Source organism: Agrilus planipennis, unplaced genomic scaffold (genome assembly GCF_000699045.2).
Source record: "Agrilus planipennis isolate EAB-ADULT unplaced genomic scaffold, Apla_2.0 scaffold49, whole genome shotgun sequence".
NCBI classification, from domain to species: Eukaryota; Metazoa; Arthropoda; class Insecta; order Coleoptera; family Buprestidae; genus Agrilus; species Agrilus planipennis.
In genome coordinates, this window is record NW_020438913.1 from 1173453 (window position 1) to 1192522 (window position 19070).

General features: G+C 32.3%; 2 protein-coding genes across 3 annotated transcripts in view; both read right to left on the bottom strand.

Annotated features, from left to right (window-relative positions):
• The window catches only part of LOC108733410 (disks large 1 tumor suppressor protein), a 436917-nt gene that overhangs the window by 366003 nt on the left and 51844 nt on the right, over window positions 1-19070 (bottom strand). For both annotated transcript variants that reach the window (XM_025973523.1, XM_025973522.1), the window contains exon 2: window positions 16498-16629. In XM_025973523.1, the coding sequence (XP_025829308.1) occupies window positions 16498-16629 (132 nt within the window). The remainder of the gene's footprint in view (window positions 1-16497; window positions 16630-19070) is intronic.
• LOC108733371 (PCI domain-containing protein 2 homolog) lies at window positions 10402-11885 on the bottom strand. Its single transcript, XM_025973537.1, has 2 exons — window positions 11754-11885; window positions 10402-11640 (listed from the first exon to the last, which is right to left on the bottom strand). Exon 2 carries the CDS (start codon window positions 11635-11637, stop codon window positions 10441-10443), a length of 1197 nt encoding a protein of 398 aa, XP_025829322.1. The 5' UTR covers window positions 11638-11640; window positions 11754-11885; the 3' UTR covers window positions 10402-10440.

The following is a 19070-nucleotide window of genomic DNA, read 5'->3' on the forward strand; positions in this document are numbered from 1 at the left end:
CACATTTTAAATAATTTATTCATAATTAGAATATAATTAAATACTCATAATCGATTATTGAACATACTTATTCAAGAATTCATCATTAAATGTATACATTCAGATAATGCAAAGAATTTATACGCAAATTACACAAGACGCAACTACACATAAATAAGACCGATAAAAACCTTTTTTAGGTAAAAGAGACAATAATTTTGTAAAATCAAGACATAAATAATTGTGATTTACGTAGTTGAAGTTAGCTCGATTAACAATGGTATTAGTTAATGTTTTAAATGGAACTTTATGAAAATTAATACAATATAATATCGTCGTCATAGGGTCGTTAGTTGTAAGATTGGTTGGATTGGCACGTCCACTCCTTCCTATCCTAAGCTAATCTTCGCATTTCCCCAAAAATTACTGTTTGTGAGACTCAGTACCTACCACTCAACATGTCAGCCGCAGTTGCCGACGAAACGTCTGGACCTAACAGTTCATTTAGAGCTCGGTCCTTCACCCCTAATAATAATTCTAACAAGGATTCCTTATCCTTATAATGACATTCATAAATTCTTTAAATATATTACTTTTAAGCAACTGGGCCATCTTCACATACACAGAGTTCGTAGGTTTAGACATGGCTTTTCTCATCGCTACTTGAAGTGAAAAAATCGTTATTTAATACTTCTTCTAAAGCCTGTTCTATTTTGATCTTTTTCAAATTTATTTACAATAGATATGAGATATATGTCTGAAACTACTTCTAACTTGAATTTTCTTGACATAAATTTGAGGTGGAAAATTCAATTGCATTATAATATGAATTCCAAGTAGGTGCAGAAAATGGTTGCCAAAACAACCTGTCGAGTTTCGCGAGGCAAGACAATAGGTACAATTTAAAAATTTTATGACATTTATGTAAAGGAAGAAATGTTTTTTGAATTTAAAGCCTAGACCAACGAGACAGTAATGAAGTCGTTTTTACGACAGAGCTTTGGCACCAAGCCATTTCCTTTTCCGCTACGTAAACAGAATTTTTAAAGTGGATACAATTAGAGACATTATCCAAGTTACATTTATACGGAAATAGGTGTATAAGATACATTTTTACCATTTACCAACACCTTTTCTTATTCCAAAAAGATTAACAAAAAGTAGGTCTCTACGTAATATACAGAGAAACGTTTCAAAATACGATGAAGATTTTATTGAAGATGTAAATCGAATCCAAATCTCTGCTGATTGAATATCCTCACTAATGAATATCGTAAATAATTTTTTTTACAGGTAACAAACCGTTTTTCTACTTAGAAAAATAAGAAAGCTTCTTTTCATCCAGAAATAAAATGATAAAATATATAGATTTCTTGCGGAAAAACCATTGTTCTAGACTGAAATGTAGTACCTACATTTAAATTTATTATAGTTACTAGCGACCCGCCTCAGCTTCGCACGNCAATGATTTTTGATTAAATGGTAGGTAAAGTTATACCTTCAGGTTACTACTATTTATCATATATCCATTTCAAAGTAGTACTTTATAATATACTAGCGACGAATGATGGGCATTCGCGCTAAAGAGCGAAGAGAATATCGGTCTTTTTTTTCGTTTAGATTATTGTCGAGGAGGGGAAATCTTCAAAAGACGCCCCCCTGAACATACTAAATATACTATAGACTGTCTTTATATACTACATTCACAGCTTTTTTGTCATTAGACAATACAAACCGGTACCGCCGCAACCGCTATCTCCCTGCATTTTAAATCTGTAATATATTCGAAATTATTCATTTAAATTACATGCTGTAAAGGACCATATTGATCTATATTAAACGCACAATGTATTTAAGGTACTTAATTGGATAAGAATTAATGCTGTATCACTTAAAATCGCTTAGTAAATAAGCCATCATTCCTCATAAAAAGTAAAGGATAAAAAATGGTTATTTTCGGTTATCCCTAAGAGATAGACATATACCAACTTGGACTTTTTTGTAGACCTTTTTAATATGTACAATACTGTAGTCCATTATTTTGATCTATCTCGTAGGGTTCAGCCAGCGTTTGCAATGTAAGCGCAAAAAATGTGACATTAGAAATCTCTAAAATTATCAGTACTTCCCTACTATATTATGCATGTATTATACATATAAACCTTCCTCTTGAATCACTCTATCTATTAAAAAAAAACGCATCAAAATCCGTTGGGTAGTTTTAAAGATCTAAGCATACATAGGGACAAATAGCGGAAAGCGACTTTCTTTATACGATGTAGTGGTGTACCATATATTTAATCCAAAATTATATTTCAATAAAAATGTCCGGACTAGAATAAAGCGGATTTCTCATTTTTTAAAGCTTTATAGTCAATACAATACTTGCATTGCTAAATATCATAGGTATTCATTATTTAGGTACCATTTTAAACAATACCTTGATGCCTCGTACATAGGATATATTTCAATATTTGAGCATCATATTGCTAACAAAACACCTGAATTAAACTTATAACGACTTACCAAAGCAATGAAATCGACAGTAGAATGATTCACTCACCTGAAAAAGAAATACCTATTACAAAATTGCGAATTACAAGAAGTACCTTTGTTACAAAATCGTTGTTCATAATTTTCTAAAAAAGTACCTAATATTTAATACTGGCAATATGCACAAAACAAAATTAAATAAAAGAGAATTCTTAAGAAAAACTATTCAATTAAAAAGGATAATTTCCATTGCATCAATAATTCGAAATATTGACTTTGGACATCAAATCAAGATCTCTCTGTTAAATTGTACTCATTATTAGTCAGAAATGTGCACTTTTTGATGATTTAATTGATAATAAGACAATTAACAGTAATTCTAAAAGGTATTTAAACAATCTGAAGACCCTAAAACGTCGTTTTTATGTTCAAAATCAATAACTGAAGTAATGATAGATAGGGTTAATCCAAAATTGTTATTAATATTAAAATGTACATATATCATTTTTGTTTTATAAATTCAATTTATACGTTCCCTATTATCATAAAAACAGCATATATGTATATCTAATACATCAGCTTGTAAAATTGAGCCAGATAATTCAACTGTGGAACAAGATATAAGCGAATAAATAATATCCTTCCAAAAATAAAAATGCTATAATATAACTACATGAATGAAGTTCAAACCTGTTCTACAAATAAATAATTAATTATTTCTTAATTAATATCAATAAAGACGTCTATAACTGCAACAATTAACAAAAAAGTGACTGTCCAAAATAACCACTTATTTTTCCATATTGATTGCTGGTAAATTAGTGATTAGTCATTTCTACAAAATCTTTTACTTTTACCTTGAACTATAAATAATAATAAATCTCCTGAATGATATTAAATTAAAAGTATCAAAAGCCAAAATAGCTTTGTTTGTCTACAGTGAAGTTAGAAACATAAATGCTTCTCCTACGACAAAAGACTTGCGCATTCACGTTAGTAGGTACGTTTTTATATCTGTCGTTCATAAGTGTAGCAACAGTTTTATGAACCTTTCTATTATTACCTTCTTTTCCAAATGCGACCAGCGACCAATAAATTCTTCATTTACAAACTGCGACATTTAGAAATCGTACGAATAAAGTTAATATTTGCACTACAAATTAGATTACTGAAATCAAAATGCACGAGAAGTATTGTCTATTTCACCCGAACACTCGCGTGGCTCAAAATGCCATACCAAATAAGACGATCTGCATTCACTTGTTAAATAGTGACGTCAAGCTGTAGCTTCGTGTAAAGTCGATAAAAGCTGGAAAAATGCACAGCCAACTATCGCAACAAAGCTCATCTCGGTTATTTCGATTCGTTCAAAGGAAAGTATTGTAAACAAGGTCATTTATAAGATTGTTTTGTAATATACGCGGTGTCTTCATGCAGTAGATACCTACACAGTGAATATTCCGTTATACAATTATGTCATGGTCCACCCCAAAAATAAAACGTACCGCTATATGGATATGCATTTTATTAATAAATATGAAAACTAGTTATTTATTTTAGGGAATCTGAGAACGAAACTCGTTGCGGTTAGATATTTATGAGGAGCTCCCAAAACTAGTACCAAAATTAATTATATTTTTTATAGTAAAAAAATTAGTTAGTCTCTATACTTCAACCATGTCTTATCTAGACATACGGACAAAGAACAATTTCTTCGAGAACATTCTTGTAGATTCCTTCTTTCAAACAGCGGTAAAGTTTGTTTTTTTGTATATATTTAGTGTTGAATCTAGTAAAGCAAACTAAAAATTTCAAATACTGAAAATGCTGTTTCAAATAGTTTAACTCATAAATAAGTAATAATTTTTCATTTAGTCTTGCGTACATGGTCATGATATTAGTCTTAGTCTTTTCATTCGGTCTTGATTTTGTTGGTTCGGTCTTGGTTTTGGTATTGATCTTAGCCTTGCTAGTATAAAGACAGTCTTCGTCTTGGCCTTCGTTTTGATATTGTTTTTCGGGATGTTTTGTTAGAATTTCGTAGTTTCTTAGTAAAGGTACGAGAAGTGGTGATTTGGCAGATGCTGATATCAATTTGAAACAAAATTCCATGGACCATGACATTGAACCCAGAAAGCAATATCGATCCAATAGTTTAGATTATCTCTTCCAAGGAGTTTAGAATTGTCTAGGCTCTCTTTAATTAAAGAATTAGAAGGTATTCATGGAATGTCTCTTTTTCTACTTTTTCTCCTTTTTAAGCCTCTAACTTTCATTCATCATTTTATATAATGTGTGATCGGTGATACTAGCAAACCTTTTAACAGCAAAAATATATTTTGCATTTTACAAATAGAAAATACGTTAGGAAAAGTATTTTAAATAAAATACAAAATGCTTTTCTCAAAAAAGTATTTAAACGCAAGATAAAAATAGGTAATTTTTTATTTTGTATTTGCATTTTAATGCAAGTATTTCAAATAAATCACATCTTTGCATACAACTAATCGTCAATGCTCTGAGAGGACACGACACTTGAAGAGGAAGAAGATTATCTAGAGAACGAAAAATGATATGGGCGTGGGACTAATTGCATTCGAGGCATAATCAATCAACATTAGGTTTTCAGCAAAATCGGTCCAACCATTTTTGTACAAGATCAAAAAACTGAAAAACAGAAGCTAACTAGCTGAATTTTGCAATTTATAAATTGCACTATATATTAATGCAGAATCCAAACATAATAATTTTATTGCATGTTAGGAACATTGTTATGAAAATAAATAAAAAAGTAAAACTAAAATACTGGTATGCAAAGGAAGAAAAAGTAGGGAAAGAGCGAATATAAAGATAGGAGACGAAAAATTAGAAGAAGTGTCTGATTTTAGATAGCTAGGAAGTCAGATAAGTGAGGATGGAAGGAGTAGTAGGGATATAAAGCAGAGGATACCGCAGGGTCGTGTCGCCTTTAATAAAAAGAAGTCACTTCTATGCTCGCGAACGGTTAATTTAGAAATTCGAAAAAGGTTGTTAAAGGTGTATGTTTGGAGCACGGCGTTGTACGGGTGCGAAACATGGACAGTGGGAGCGGCGGAAAAGAAAAGGTTAGAAGCGTTCGAAATGTGGTGTTATAGGCGGATGATGAGGATATCGTGGGTAGAAAAGGTTAGAAATGAAGAGGTATTGGAAAGAATAGGAGAACAGAGGACTCTATGGAAGTCAATAAAAAATAGGCGAGATAGGTTGGTAGCACACCTTCTCAGGCATGAAGGTCTAGTCAGAGACATATTAGAGACAGAAACAGGAGTTAGGAGGGGTAGAGGTAGACCTAGGTTAGATTAGTGTTCACAAATAGTTAAGGATGTGGGTTGTTCTAGTTTTAGGGAAATGCGAAGATTAGCTCAGGATAGGAAAGAGTGGGGGTACGTGTCCAACCAGTCTTAGGACTGACGACCCTGTGATGATGATGATGAGGAACATTTGTATAAAAATAAATTCTGACGACGCCTTGCGTCCGCTCCATGCCATCCTTCCAATTCCGATATATGTGCACGTAGGTAACTTAACACGGCTATTAATATGATAAGAGTAAATTATACGAATACATAGCAATGATACATTAATAATACAAATAACGATAAATGGAACATATGGTATTTTTATTCTTTCCACTGGGAAGTTAGTTATGTGGTCTCCAACTTCATGACACTATCAGATGTTAACATTTGTTAATTTATTTATATGTATTGTGTTTAAACCATCCGCCGTTCTGTCCTTAACCACTAGTCTTGTATACAATTAGATTGAAGAGCCTCACAATTCTTAACTAATATGAATAACAGTGGACTCTTTGTGTAGATGACAGTAAATCCGGGTGCTTTACCCTTGAAACGCTTCGTCTAAATGGATTTTGAGCGTAGCGCAAATTTCAAGACCAAAATGGGGACAAGAAGTCCACGACAACCTGCCGCGAAGTAAAACAATGGGGGTCATAATTAACTGAGAGAATGGATGCATTGCTTCATCGGAAAACATTGTATACACTACCGTAATAAAAAGTTTCACACCAAGAATAGTTTCGTTGCTAGGATTGGATGATCATTAATAAATTTAGCAATTTAACGATTGTCAATTGTAAGAGAATAATCGATTATTTCGATTATTGCATTATTTCGGTTCATCATCATAAGGTCGTCAGTCCTAAAACTTGTTTGGTCGCGCATCTCCTTTCATATCCTGAGCTAACCTTCCCATTTCCCTAAAAATAGAGCATCCCATCACATCGTTTGTGATCAGTAATCCGGATCTACATTTACTCCTCTTAACTCCTGTTTCTGCATCCAATAGTTATTTAAATATTTCGATTAATCGGTCATTTTTAAAAATTGAATATAATCGATTAATCGAAATTTGCTCAACCCTATCTAATGAAATAGATCTATATATTTAATAGCAATTTAGAAATAGTATTTGCATAGATCACATTATATGCATCAAATATCAAAGGTTTCATCATTTACTTTTTCATTTATTAAAGGAAGAATGCGGGACGACTAGGCACACGGATCATGTGTGAAATATTTGCTTGGAAAGATTCTTGCAGATGAGTATTTCGCAAGTAAAAGGTATAAATAGTCGTGAGTGGTTTCAAATGAATGGAACACGTATCTCTATGTGCACAACATTCAAAAGTATCGAAAAAAATCATCCTACCACCATCCTCATGACTAATAGTACAGGAATATTTTGAGTAAAATCGAGCCCAAGCTTTTAGTCGTTCAATAATCCTACAGGTTTTTTTTAAGGTTAAAAACAGGCGAGAACATAAACTGTGTAATATCTTATGTAATTCTCTTTAATATAACTTATACTGAATTCATACAATGCTAAGACATCCATTTTTAGATTGGTTGGCTATCTATATTTCTATCTTCTTATTTGACTAGCCTAACTGTAAAAACTATTGGCCTTATTGTTGGATTTTAATAGACTAATAACCAACTCATTAATTTTCAAAAGAAGCTCGGAAATAAAATAAACTATCTGATAAAAAAAATACATCGAAGTAGCCACATCATTTATTGATTAATTTTAAATTGTTTCAGATCATTTTCAGCCTTTTACTTCTACAAAGTGGTCACATTGGAAAAGTCCAATAAAAAAAGTACTACATTTCAAATTAAAGTTAATTGACCTTTATCCAGTAACCTTTGTAATGTAAAACGTGATCTCACGGTGCCATTAAGCAACCAAAACGCGTCGCGGCGCATGTCGTAACAGTACATAAATACAACACACGTGCACGCAAAGCACATACACAACCCCTAGTTTAATTACACACTTTTATTCCATTGCGAATTTCAATTAGAACAAATTCCAACATAATTAAAATGCGGTTGTTCTGTTTCGCCTATTCATGACCAAAATGTACGTACGGTTGTAAACTTTTAATTTAACTTGAACAATAAATGTCTGGCGAAATAATGTCATTTCGAATGTCGAAAAAAAATGGAAGAAAAAGTACGAAATTGTACCTATATATTGTACAGACATTGGTACAATGTTCCTAAATCAAATATCTGCGAAATAACGTCCCTCCGCTACCTGACCGACCAGGGTTCGACGAACTACAATGGGGTAATATTAATCATTAATGGTAATTCAGTAAATTGGAATTCATTTGATTAAATTGCTGGCACATACCTAAATGAAGAGAAATGTTAGGGGAATGAAGAATGTATACGTATATAGCATATAGGAACTTCAAGACTTTGATAAATGAACTTCTCGAACAAAAAATTAAGATAATGGATTTACAAATGCGTTCCTGCTTACTTAAGAAAGCAATAGTCTTTGAAATACTTAAATCAAATGATCATTCCGATTCATACATTGTTACTACAGAAGATGGTAGAATAAATTAGCAATTTCAAAATCAAATAACTCATTGGTTTCCAATCCCATCTCGCATCAAATGATATTAAATTGACCAAAACAATGCTCTCTTTAATGTGTAATTGATTATTAATCAGATGTAAACAAAATAGAACGTCAAAGACCCAAAACAGTTTCGCAAATCCAACGTCGAAAAATTGGACAATTGGATCATTACAGGGAATCACCAATATTTTGGTTTATGACCAAGAAGCTGGAAATCAATCAGCCAACTGTATGCCCCTGATAATTTTTGAATGTTGGCATCCTATGGGTTACATTCAATTAATGATCAATTGGACACCAAAAAGAGGATTGTGTTTCAATCGATTTGATCATTTAACGCAAAATTTGATTAAAATCTACTGAGTTATTTGACTTAGAAGTCTTCCCTTTATTCTTTCTTGCTTGTAAAATTGTTCCCTCTATATCAAACAGTTGATTAGAAACATCGAGTCATAACTCAGAACAGTATTTCAAGAATTTACCTAACCTCAGTTTTTAAATCGAAAATTATTTGAAATAATTAACTCGAACTTCCTTTAAATCAAATAGCTGATGATAGATGATATCAATTCAATTTACGATTAGAAGGAGTTGATTATATAGCAAATTTTACAATTCCACGTCAAATACAAGGAATAAATGAATTTTTAGGTTTCCAAAATACTGTACCTACCCGTAGGTCATAACCGCTTTTCTAGGAAACTAGTAAACATATTGATCCTTATATTTTGTAATTATTTATTACCGTTTCAAAAATAAACTGACATATACATATATTGCAAAGAGGGCAATTTTAGTACGAGAAAAACAGAATATAAAGAGATCCTTAGGAAAAAATATTTCTTTTTTTTTTTTCGAGAATAACATGACCCTCTCGATAATTATTAAAAAAAAAAACAAAAACCCATCAATATAATATGAACTTAAAATAAGTTTAATTATTTACCTAACATGTAAATGTAGCTTTTATTGTTTTTTGATGGTGTCGAAAAAACCTAAGATTTTATTAGGTGAGGCAATTGAAATGAGATATAGGTGTCTTAAAATCTAACTGAACCAAAAAATATTCCAATGGTATAATTTATTATAATGCAACAGATTAAAAAGTGGAAGTTAATGCAGTGGAACCGATATTTAGTACTATATAAGAAACTGTGTAGGAATGTCCAGTAATTTAATTTTTGCAAAATATGGAATTAATACTACAGTTTCTCTCTATAGTACAGATATATAATGTATTTGATGCACATGACCCTCAGCGTATGAGTTAATTTGCCGTTATTAGGTTTTTATTTTTTAAAGTTACCTACATTGTAGTTATTGCTTTGTTATTTATTAGCATTCATTTTCTAAGACACGTGCTCAAGTGTGCACCGCTTTAAAGTTGTTTAACAGAATTGTCCATAAAGTGCAAAGTTGCCTATATTATATAGTATCTTTTCTTGTAAATGCAATAAATTTCCTTTAGTTAATGGAGCGGTCACTGTATGCCTATGGTTAGGAAAACTTTTTCTAAGGTTAAGTGGTTTGAATGATACACTCGTTCGTGCTCGTGATAAACAAAGTGTAATAAAGAACGGTTTTGAGTGAATTAAAATCGGTTATAGACTTTTGAGTGTTTTGAGATATTTTTCGTTTGATATTTAATCTTTTAATACAAAAGTGCAGTATTTTAATAATTAAAAGTTAAATAACCGTTTGTAAAAGGATTTGTGCTTTTAACATCTACCTACTTTTACATGGAACTTCAAGTAAACAGGTTAGTAATTTATACAAAAAAAGTACATTTATTTAATTTTTTCTTACCCAGAGTTATGAAAAACTTTGTAAACAAAATGCACTATTCAATATTCCAAAACATTTTTTCCTTTCAAAATTTTTTATTCTATTAACTATTAATNTAATTATTAGATAGTTTTGATTTATTCTTTGACAAGAATTAATTTAATTCATGTCACATAAAAGGGAAAAACCAATGAAAGCAAGATATGTACCACAAAAAAATATTTATTATTTATACAATGTAAATTAGCTTAAACTAGTTAGGGATGGAAAAGGATTTTGTTTACTAACAACTAACTTTTTATGTTGATGTGAAATGTATCCTTTGATCTTGTTTTCATAAATTAAATTGGCTACTATACACTGCGTTTCGTCTAAATCGACATCGGTTTGGCCTAAATAAACGAGGGCAGTTTGAAACGCGTCTATAGGTATTTGATGAGTATTGAGAATTAAGTAAACTCTTCTAAATAAATTACGATAAGCCAAAATTTTCAATTTATCCACTATCAAATAAATGCCACAATTGATAAAGAACGCTTCATGCTTTTCCATTATTTCATCAAAAAGCTTTAGATTTCCTTGACAAACGGCTTGAACTAAATCCCAAAACTCCAGGACATTGTACTTTTCAAGTACTTTTTTATTAGGAATATAACCCAACAGCATCTTCACAGGTACCAAATAAATTAATATTAATCTTTTATTCCTTCTACTGCTTCTATGGCAATTTTCAAAGGCATATGTTAGATATTCATCTGCAGCTTTATAATCACTATCAAACATTGCTTTCCTTCCCACAAAATACCGGTAAGTTATCTGTTGGCTCAAAGAAAAACTCTCTTTGAACGGAGACGATTCTATAGCCCTTATAAGAGGTTTACATAAATGCAATTTATTTATTCGAAAGTATACTTTAAAAAGTTGATTTACAAGATTCAGCATTCCCAACCTTTTAGTATCTTCTTCAGAAGATCTGTTATCAGCAGCACATACTCGAAAGCAGCCCATAAGACACTCTGCTGCTTTCTCTAAAATTTCACCGGGTTTTTCATTTACACCAGCTCTTTCTTTTTCTGCTCTTTGAGCCAATAATCTCAAATCCAAACACACTACATACATAACAGGCAATAGCCAATTTTCTTCCTTTTGAGACTGCAATACCCTTGCTATACACTGTGTTAGATTGCTTTGCTGTTGATAAGCTTGAATGTACTGGTTATTGCTGATAAAAAAGATGCACTTTAAGTGATAAGACGCTAGTTCGTCGACTGGAGATGAAATAAAACGCTCTATCATACTTTCAGGCCTATCAGTATAAAGATGTTTACTTCTTGTGTGTTCATGTCTTAACGAGAGGAATGATGCTAACTTTTCTCCATCCTGTGCTTTCCAACAACGTTCAATAAGTTGAAGATAATGAGCCAACATTATCTGAGCCATTTTCTAAAAATTAACAGTGCATTTGTAGTTTTGAAATGATGACTGGTAACTTTACTCGATTACAACACATTGAAAACACAATTTCATTTACGACTTACAATTAAATTAGTACTTACTTCATCTAGTAAATAGAGTTCTTTCTTAAAAAATCACTTATCTTGACCAAATAATCACATTTTGTTTTGAAAATAGTAATTTAACGATATAACCTAACTTTATACCTAACCAACAAAAACAAAACAGTGTTCATAGATAATACCTGATAATACACAGTGTCTAACGAATCGATATGGCAGTGGCACTTACTAAATCGTAATTATCATTTAGCCATTGCCTAATAACTAGACTGTTACTGATAACACAAAATTATGATAAATAAAAATTGTATAACAGGTTTATGAAGTGAATTAAATGAAAAAGGTGGATAAATAATGTAAAATACATGCGCTAATTTTATAAGGATGTACGCTTATTGATTTATTAAATCTATTGGGAGGCGTCCTCTGCGCTATAAGCATCAATTTTCGCTGTTTCACTGTAGCGAACTTCTTAAAATAGCAAACGTTCCTTGGGGAAAAGTAGGAATGTAAACTTGCGAATCAGACACATCCTATAAAGTGTAGATGGCGCCACATCAACTACAAAACTTCAGGGAAACAGGCGGGAAAGTTACTTTTCAAATTCAAATAATTAAAGTTTAAATCACGTTATTTAAGACGGTAACAATTTAAAGAGAATGAAATGGCTAAAATTAAAAAAAAAATATTTGTCTGTATCTGTTACACAAAACGATTTTGAAATTTATTCATATTTTACTACAATTTTGAGTTTTTTTTTATTAGGAATCAATGAATTATAACGTGATATTGATTTTTAATAATCAGTTTGAATTTCTTCAATGCAATTGTCTGTTACGTATGTATAAATGGTTAATGGTTAAAAGATTACTTTAGAGCAGTTTTATTATTCTCCAATTTCTATAGCACCAATGGTAGTTAATATTGATTTTTCAGAAACAGTTTTTTTCCAACTGTTGTATTCGTTATTAATAACAATAATTTATTGTGATATACAACGCTACCTTTTACAATACCAAAATTAAATAAATGTCCCATTACCTGTTTTTCAACAGCTAGTCAATTTCGATTTTATGTGAGCACGGGCTGCTTCAAACAGTTTTCAACATCAAAGGAAAATTTATAGATATTATCTCATCTACTGAAAAAATAATCGCCAATATTTTTTCGACCAATATAATTTTGTTACCATTCATTTAATATCAAATGAAATTTAAGTAATGAAATGCTAATACTTCTTCACCGATGTATAAAACATATTATAAATATTTTTGCAATTTTCTTTATTTAAAAATTTCTCAAAATAAAAAGAACACATCCTTAAAGTACTTACCTAATTTTGGAAATATTACAATTTTACCAAAATTTCATTTATTTAAGTCGTCAAAGTACTCAGGCAAAAACGATCAATTTTCTCATTTTTATATAAATTAAACTGTAAATTATTAAAAAATGCTAGCTTTCATTATAATAATTATGATAATTATCATAAATTGGTTTTTTTTTAAATCTAAACTTTCCAATGAAATAAACTGTTAATAAATTACTGCAGGGATTTCTTAAGCTATGTAAGAGGCTTTGCTAATAATTGTATCAGATAAGGATGTACGTAAAGACTTTCATAATTATTGTTTTAAAAACTTAAAAAAAAACTAATTAAATTACAAATAGGTGGTTTCTTAGTTTTATTTTTTACTAATTTAATGAATGAGAAAAGTGTTATTCAAATAGGTTATTAATTAAAAATTTATCCATGATTATAGCCCATTTGACTCCCTTATGTGAGCCACTGGTAATTACAAGAAAATGTGGTATATCATAGTAAGTTTTAGGATTCACAACTCAACAAATTATTATTTAAGTAAACTCGCAACTCAATTACCTTACAAAGAATGTTTGTTCATACACACCACTGGGGGGTTGAATATCGAACATAAGGGCATTCTCTTAAGTATTTAGTATCTTTTGAAAAGTACGACGTGGTAAAGGGAAATTGGTACAAATACCTTGAGTCGTCTTCTCATGTAAATAATGAAGTAATAAACGTAATTTAGAAATTCGAAAAAAAGGTGTATGTTTGGAGCGCGGCGCTGTATGGGTGCAAAACATGGACGGTGGACGCAGCGGAAAAGAAAAGGTTAGAAGCGTTCGAATTGTGACTACAGAATGAGAATTCCGTGGATAGAGAAGATTAGAAATGAAAAGATATTAGAAAGAACAGGAGAACAGAGGACTCTACGGAAGTCAATAGTCAAGAAATAGGCAAGATAGGTTGGTAGGACACCTTCTCAGGCATGAAGGTCTAGTTAGAGACATATTAGAAGCAGAAACGGGAGGTAGGAGGGGTAGAGGTAGACCTAGATTAGATTAGGGTTCGCAAATAGTTAAGAATGTGGGATGTTCTAGTTTTAAAGATTAGATCAGGATAGGAAGGAGTGGAAGTGCGTGTCCAACCAGTCTTAGGACTGACGATCTTATGAAGATGAAACGTAATTTAAAGATTTTCAAAAAAATTGGTCTATTTTTAGAGAAGCAGGTAATATTTTCAGATAGACATGCTTGAAAAAATATTTTCCACACTTTCACTAAATTAGGCGTTTTTGATCGTGCGGCATAAAAAATAATATGGCGGTAAACAAATGTGTAATTTCTATGTTTGGTGAATGTTTTGCCTTACTTGTAGAAACTTATACCTATAATAACAGTACACTCGAAGCAATCGAATTATCGCCTTTTTATGTACACGTTTCGCGTGTTGTAACTTCTCCATTCGTTTCATTAATCTGTTTTAAACTTGGTTTATGCTTACTACCCCGTAAAAGTACCACACTTCCCCATAATATGTATCAGAGTGTAGGTAACACGTTTATTCGCTGCTCTCTGGTATGCTTTTATTATGCAACTTCCGTGTTGTCTTTCAAAACCGCGGTTCTTTGAAGTGCTAACAAAATTTTCAAAGCTTCATTGATCACATATAACCGCGGAACCGAAAACCCTTTCGTAATTCAATCGACTACATACGGTTCGATTGGAATCATATCATTCTAAAATTTACATATCCATACATCAATGAGGCCGTGACAGGCTCCCCTTGTCCTATTTTTCGTTAGCTATAGCAAACAGTGTATCAGTTGTTATTTCACCATGAAATCAGCATTTTTAACTGATTCATGAATTATTGTGTGCTAACGTGATCAGTTCCCATTAGCTAGTTCAGTATTCTATCAGTGAAACTTGTTTAAACGAGCCAAGCAAACATCTTTGTGATCGAAAACTCATTGCCATTCTTAGTTGCAGATAATAAAGCATTGTTACAATTTCAAATATTATTTTTGATCGTTGATGTTCTCATAAATCCCTGATTTTTGTAAATTGCTATTTGAAATAGTGAAAATCTGCTCCAATTTAATTGAGTGGTTCATGACGTCTAGATAAAAGACGTTTTTCACAAAAATCATCAAATCTCATCAGTTTTGGTGTTGGTAATGTTATTAAATCAGTTTACGATGAAGACTGCATCATACTGGTCTTCAGAATTTAGAATAACAAACAATCGAATAGATATTTTTTATTTTGGCAAGAAAATGTCACATTAAAGAATGCCTTGGGTACAATTAGTACAGCGATAGAAGGGAAAAAGTGACATTCAATAAAATGCGGTTAGAAGTGGTGAAGTGCCCCTTCGGTATAGTATCAACAGAGCCCTTTTTGACACATTCTCTGAAGAGCTATTTAGAAATGCATCGAGTGAACGGATGGAATAAAAATGATGGTGAAAATCCAATCAATATCAAATATGCTGATGAAACAGCTATCTTAGAATAGAATATTGAACAGCTTCAGAATTAAGAAGGAGATTACGGTAGAAAGTCATAAAGAATTAAGTATATAAAAGACGATCAATTAAACGATTCCATATAAAATTGGTATCCACGATGAGCTAAAGAATAAGTAGTAAATGGTCGGTATTATTTCATTACGAAATGAGATAAGTACTCCGCTGAAACGATAAAAGAGCATTTGAACAAGACCTGTTCTCAAGCTTTTTCTGACCATCAAAAATCACATGAACAACTGTAGAAAACTTTTTCCTGAAGTCACACCAAGTGGTGTAAATAATTCAAAAGTTCTATTCAAAAATGAATGACGCATTAATAGACACAATTTTAAACCTAGTAAACTGATAATGGACGGCGGGCGCGGCGAAAAAGAGAAGGTTATAAGCGTTCGAAATGTGATATTACAGGCGAATGATGAGGATACCGCGGATTGAGAAGGTTAGAAATGAAGAGGTATTAGGAATTATGAGAGTAGAGGACTCTATAGAAGTCAATAGGTTGATAGGACTCCTTCTCAGGCATGAAGGTCTAGGTAGAGGCAGATTAGAGGCAGAAACAGGAGTAAGAGGAGTAGAGATAGGGCTTAGGTTAGATAATTAAGGATGTTCTAGTTTTGCATAAATGTGAAGATTAGCTCAAGATAGGAAAGAGTGGAGGTGCGTGTTCAACCAGACTGGCGATCTTATGATGATATAATGATACTGAAGTACAGTACGTACTTGAAGAAGAAGATGAAGAAAAGGAAAACGAGAAAAGAAGGAAAATAAGAAAGACATTTAACTGGCTGCTGACTGCCGTCGTCTATTGAATATGAAGAATCAAGCTTTAACGAGAATTCTATTCAGTGCCGAACTGGTCCAGGTGGCCGGGTGTCAATCGTCACCGGGGCCAAGTGAAAGGTTTAACCTTTTATTTCTAATCATCAATTTTCAAAAATCACTTACCTAAGAGTGCTTGAAATAGCCGAGATTTGAATATCCTGATAACTCTTTCTATCGCTAGTCTGAGCTGTTTATCTTGAGGCTTCGTCAGTTTAGAATGATAATCTTCTAATAATTCTAGTGCCCTGTGAGCTTCTGCAACAAACAAAATTTATTTATTTTTGTATTAATTTAATGCATCAGAAAATATCGAAAATTCGTTCAACACCGTTCCATAGCTTATATATATTCTACGAAAATGTTAGAGAAATCACCTACTTAAAAATAAATACAATTTGGTTTATCAAAGTAGTAGACGTTAGCCTAAGAAAGGCAAACGATAATCTTCCCGAAGGGGGTGGGGGTGGGTGGGATCGAAAGAGGAGGTCTCCCCCACCACTGTACCATAAAAAGTTCGTGGCAGTCTCATCCCATAAAAAGTTATGGAGGTAAAACGGGGGTGGGGGTAGGGGGGATCGAAAGAGGGTAGGGGGATCAAAAGAGGGTGGTCATCTGAGTAAAAACCCATAAAAAATTTGCGGCGATCTCACCCCCATAAAAAGTTATGGGGGTTGAAAGTTGATTATTTTGACAATTTTCATACACTATAATTCAAATAAAATTCAATAAAAAAAANCCTCATGTCTATTGAAAACTTCTTTCGGCTATCCTTTCGGTATACATACGTGATAATTTCTAATTAACATTAATAATAACAAGGGTGATATTAGTAAATAATTATAATCTGACTCAAAGCGTATTTCGTTAATGTTCGGGTTTATCTGGTATAAAACAGCGAGGTAATTAATTCTCAAGCTGTGGAACAGAAAAAGTTGTCGATATATTAGTACTAAAAACATTTTCCCATGATAAGGAGTTAATACTGCTTTCAATTTGATTGTTACTGAGCTAATTTTATGCTATCTGGATTCGATTTCCGGCGAGGGTATGACAGCAGTAACAATTTTTGCTCATTAATTTGATGTAATTTATAGTGGATAAAAGTCAAGAATGAATTTTTACATTAATATTTACTATTAACCACCAGGAAACTTCAAGTGCTTCATTCTTTTATGTTCACGATTCCTTTTGTCAAAGGGTCCGCTTGCTTGCGCTTATCCAATCTACACCTGTTGCAGTTCCGCATTGTAACAATTACACTTTGAATTTTAATCCTTTTAATCAGTTTTACTTTTGATAAACTTACACTAAAGCTATGGGCGTAGCAAGTGATTTTTCCTAAGGTGGTGGGGGAGGGGTAGATTTTCAATAGACGTAAAGAAGAGGAATTAGGAAGTTTAATGTGTTTGGTTTCTGTTTTCAAATACTGTGCCGATATTGTGAGTCATCAGAGCATCTTCCTAAGGGGAGTGCCAGTGCCCCTTTGCCCTTACCTGTCTGCACCCATAAGCAAAACTGCTGAAATAAATCGTTATGCTACTTGTCCTTTCCAAATTCAAAAGTAACAAAAGTAAAACTGATAAAAAATCAAAATACAGATCAGTTACAATATTGTGGAGACTGCAACAAAATATATCTACCCCTTCAGGTGGCATTATTCATTAATAATAGACGGAAGGGATGGAAACACTTCGATTGAATACATTAAAAACTACGTCGTTTTAGGCTTTTGGATCCTTCTAACATTCTAAGGGGACCCCGAGAGTTCTGTAGAACTTTTCATTACATTTCAAACTTTCGGAGAATTTTTTTACCAACAGTCCCACAATGTACTAAAATCGATTCAAAAGTTATCCAAATTTGCGTAATTTAGTTACTAGGTTAGTAGTAAAAATGACACCACCAATTTTGATCTTTTAAAAATAAAGATAACAGTTAAGGTGTATCGCAATTTTTCGAAGTTGAATTCTGTTCTGCCGTTTGAACGCCTCCGTCCTTCTAGCGGAAGAACATAAATTTATGGTATGGGTTCATCTGGTAGGACCAATTTCAAAAGTACATCAAGAAGCACTTCCAGCAGGACAACTTCATATACGTTCTACCTTAAAGTGAAGGGTTTTATAAAATGAACAAAAGTAACTGACAGAAGCGTAATCTGCATAGGGTCGCGTAATATGAAGTGCGAATCGTAAGACGTCACCAAGTTGTGCTCGGTGATCCGTTGCGCAGTAAGGCAGTGCGCATCCGAGAGTGATGTGCAACGGACCGTTTCATATTAAATCCTTTATTAGTGATTATGCTTTTTAGACCAATTCGTTTCGAATTAAGTTACTGCTCCTGTCTCTTTAAGTGGTCTTTTTGACATCACATTGTAACACGTACGTTTACGATTCTTTCTAAAAATGTTACCTATCAAGTTCAATTCACTTGGAACTTAATATAGATAAGTATTAATTTACTGTCTTTATTTGTTTTCATTTTTACCCTTAAGTATTTCGTAGAAAATCTCTTTTATCTTCGTTAATAGTGATGGAAATTAATTAAAGAAACGCGAAATTCATTCGGAGAGTAAATTGGAAGCTTTTAGATGATGAAGTATTGAAGTAAAAATGAAATAATTTACTTTTTCGTAATTTCAAGACAGATATAGCTTCTCAACGTTTCCCATTTGAAATTTTTCTTGTCGATGCTCCTGC

What these genes read in the sequence shown, in the direction of transcription:
- LOC108733371 (XM_025973537.1), bottom strand. Translation starts at nt 11,637, where the DNA reads ATGGCTCAGATAATGTTGGCTCATTATCTTCAACTTATTGAACGTTGT.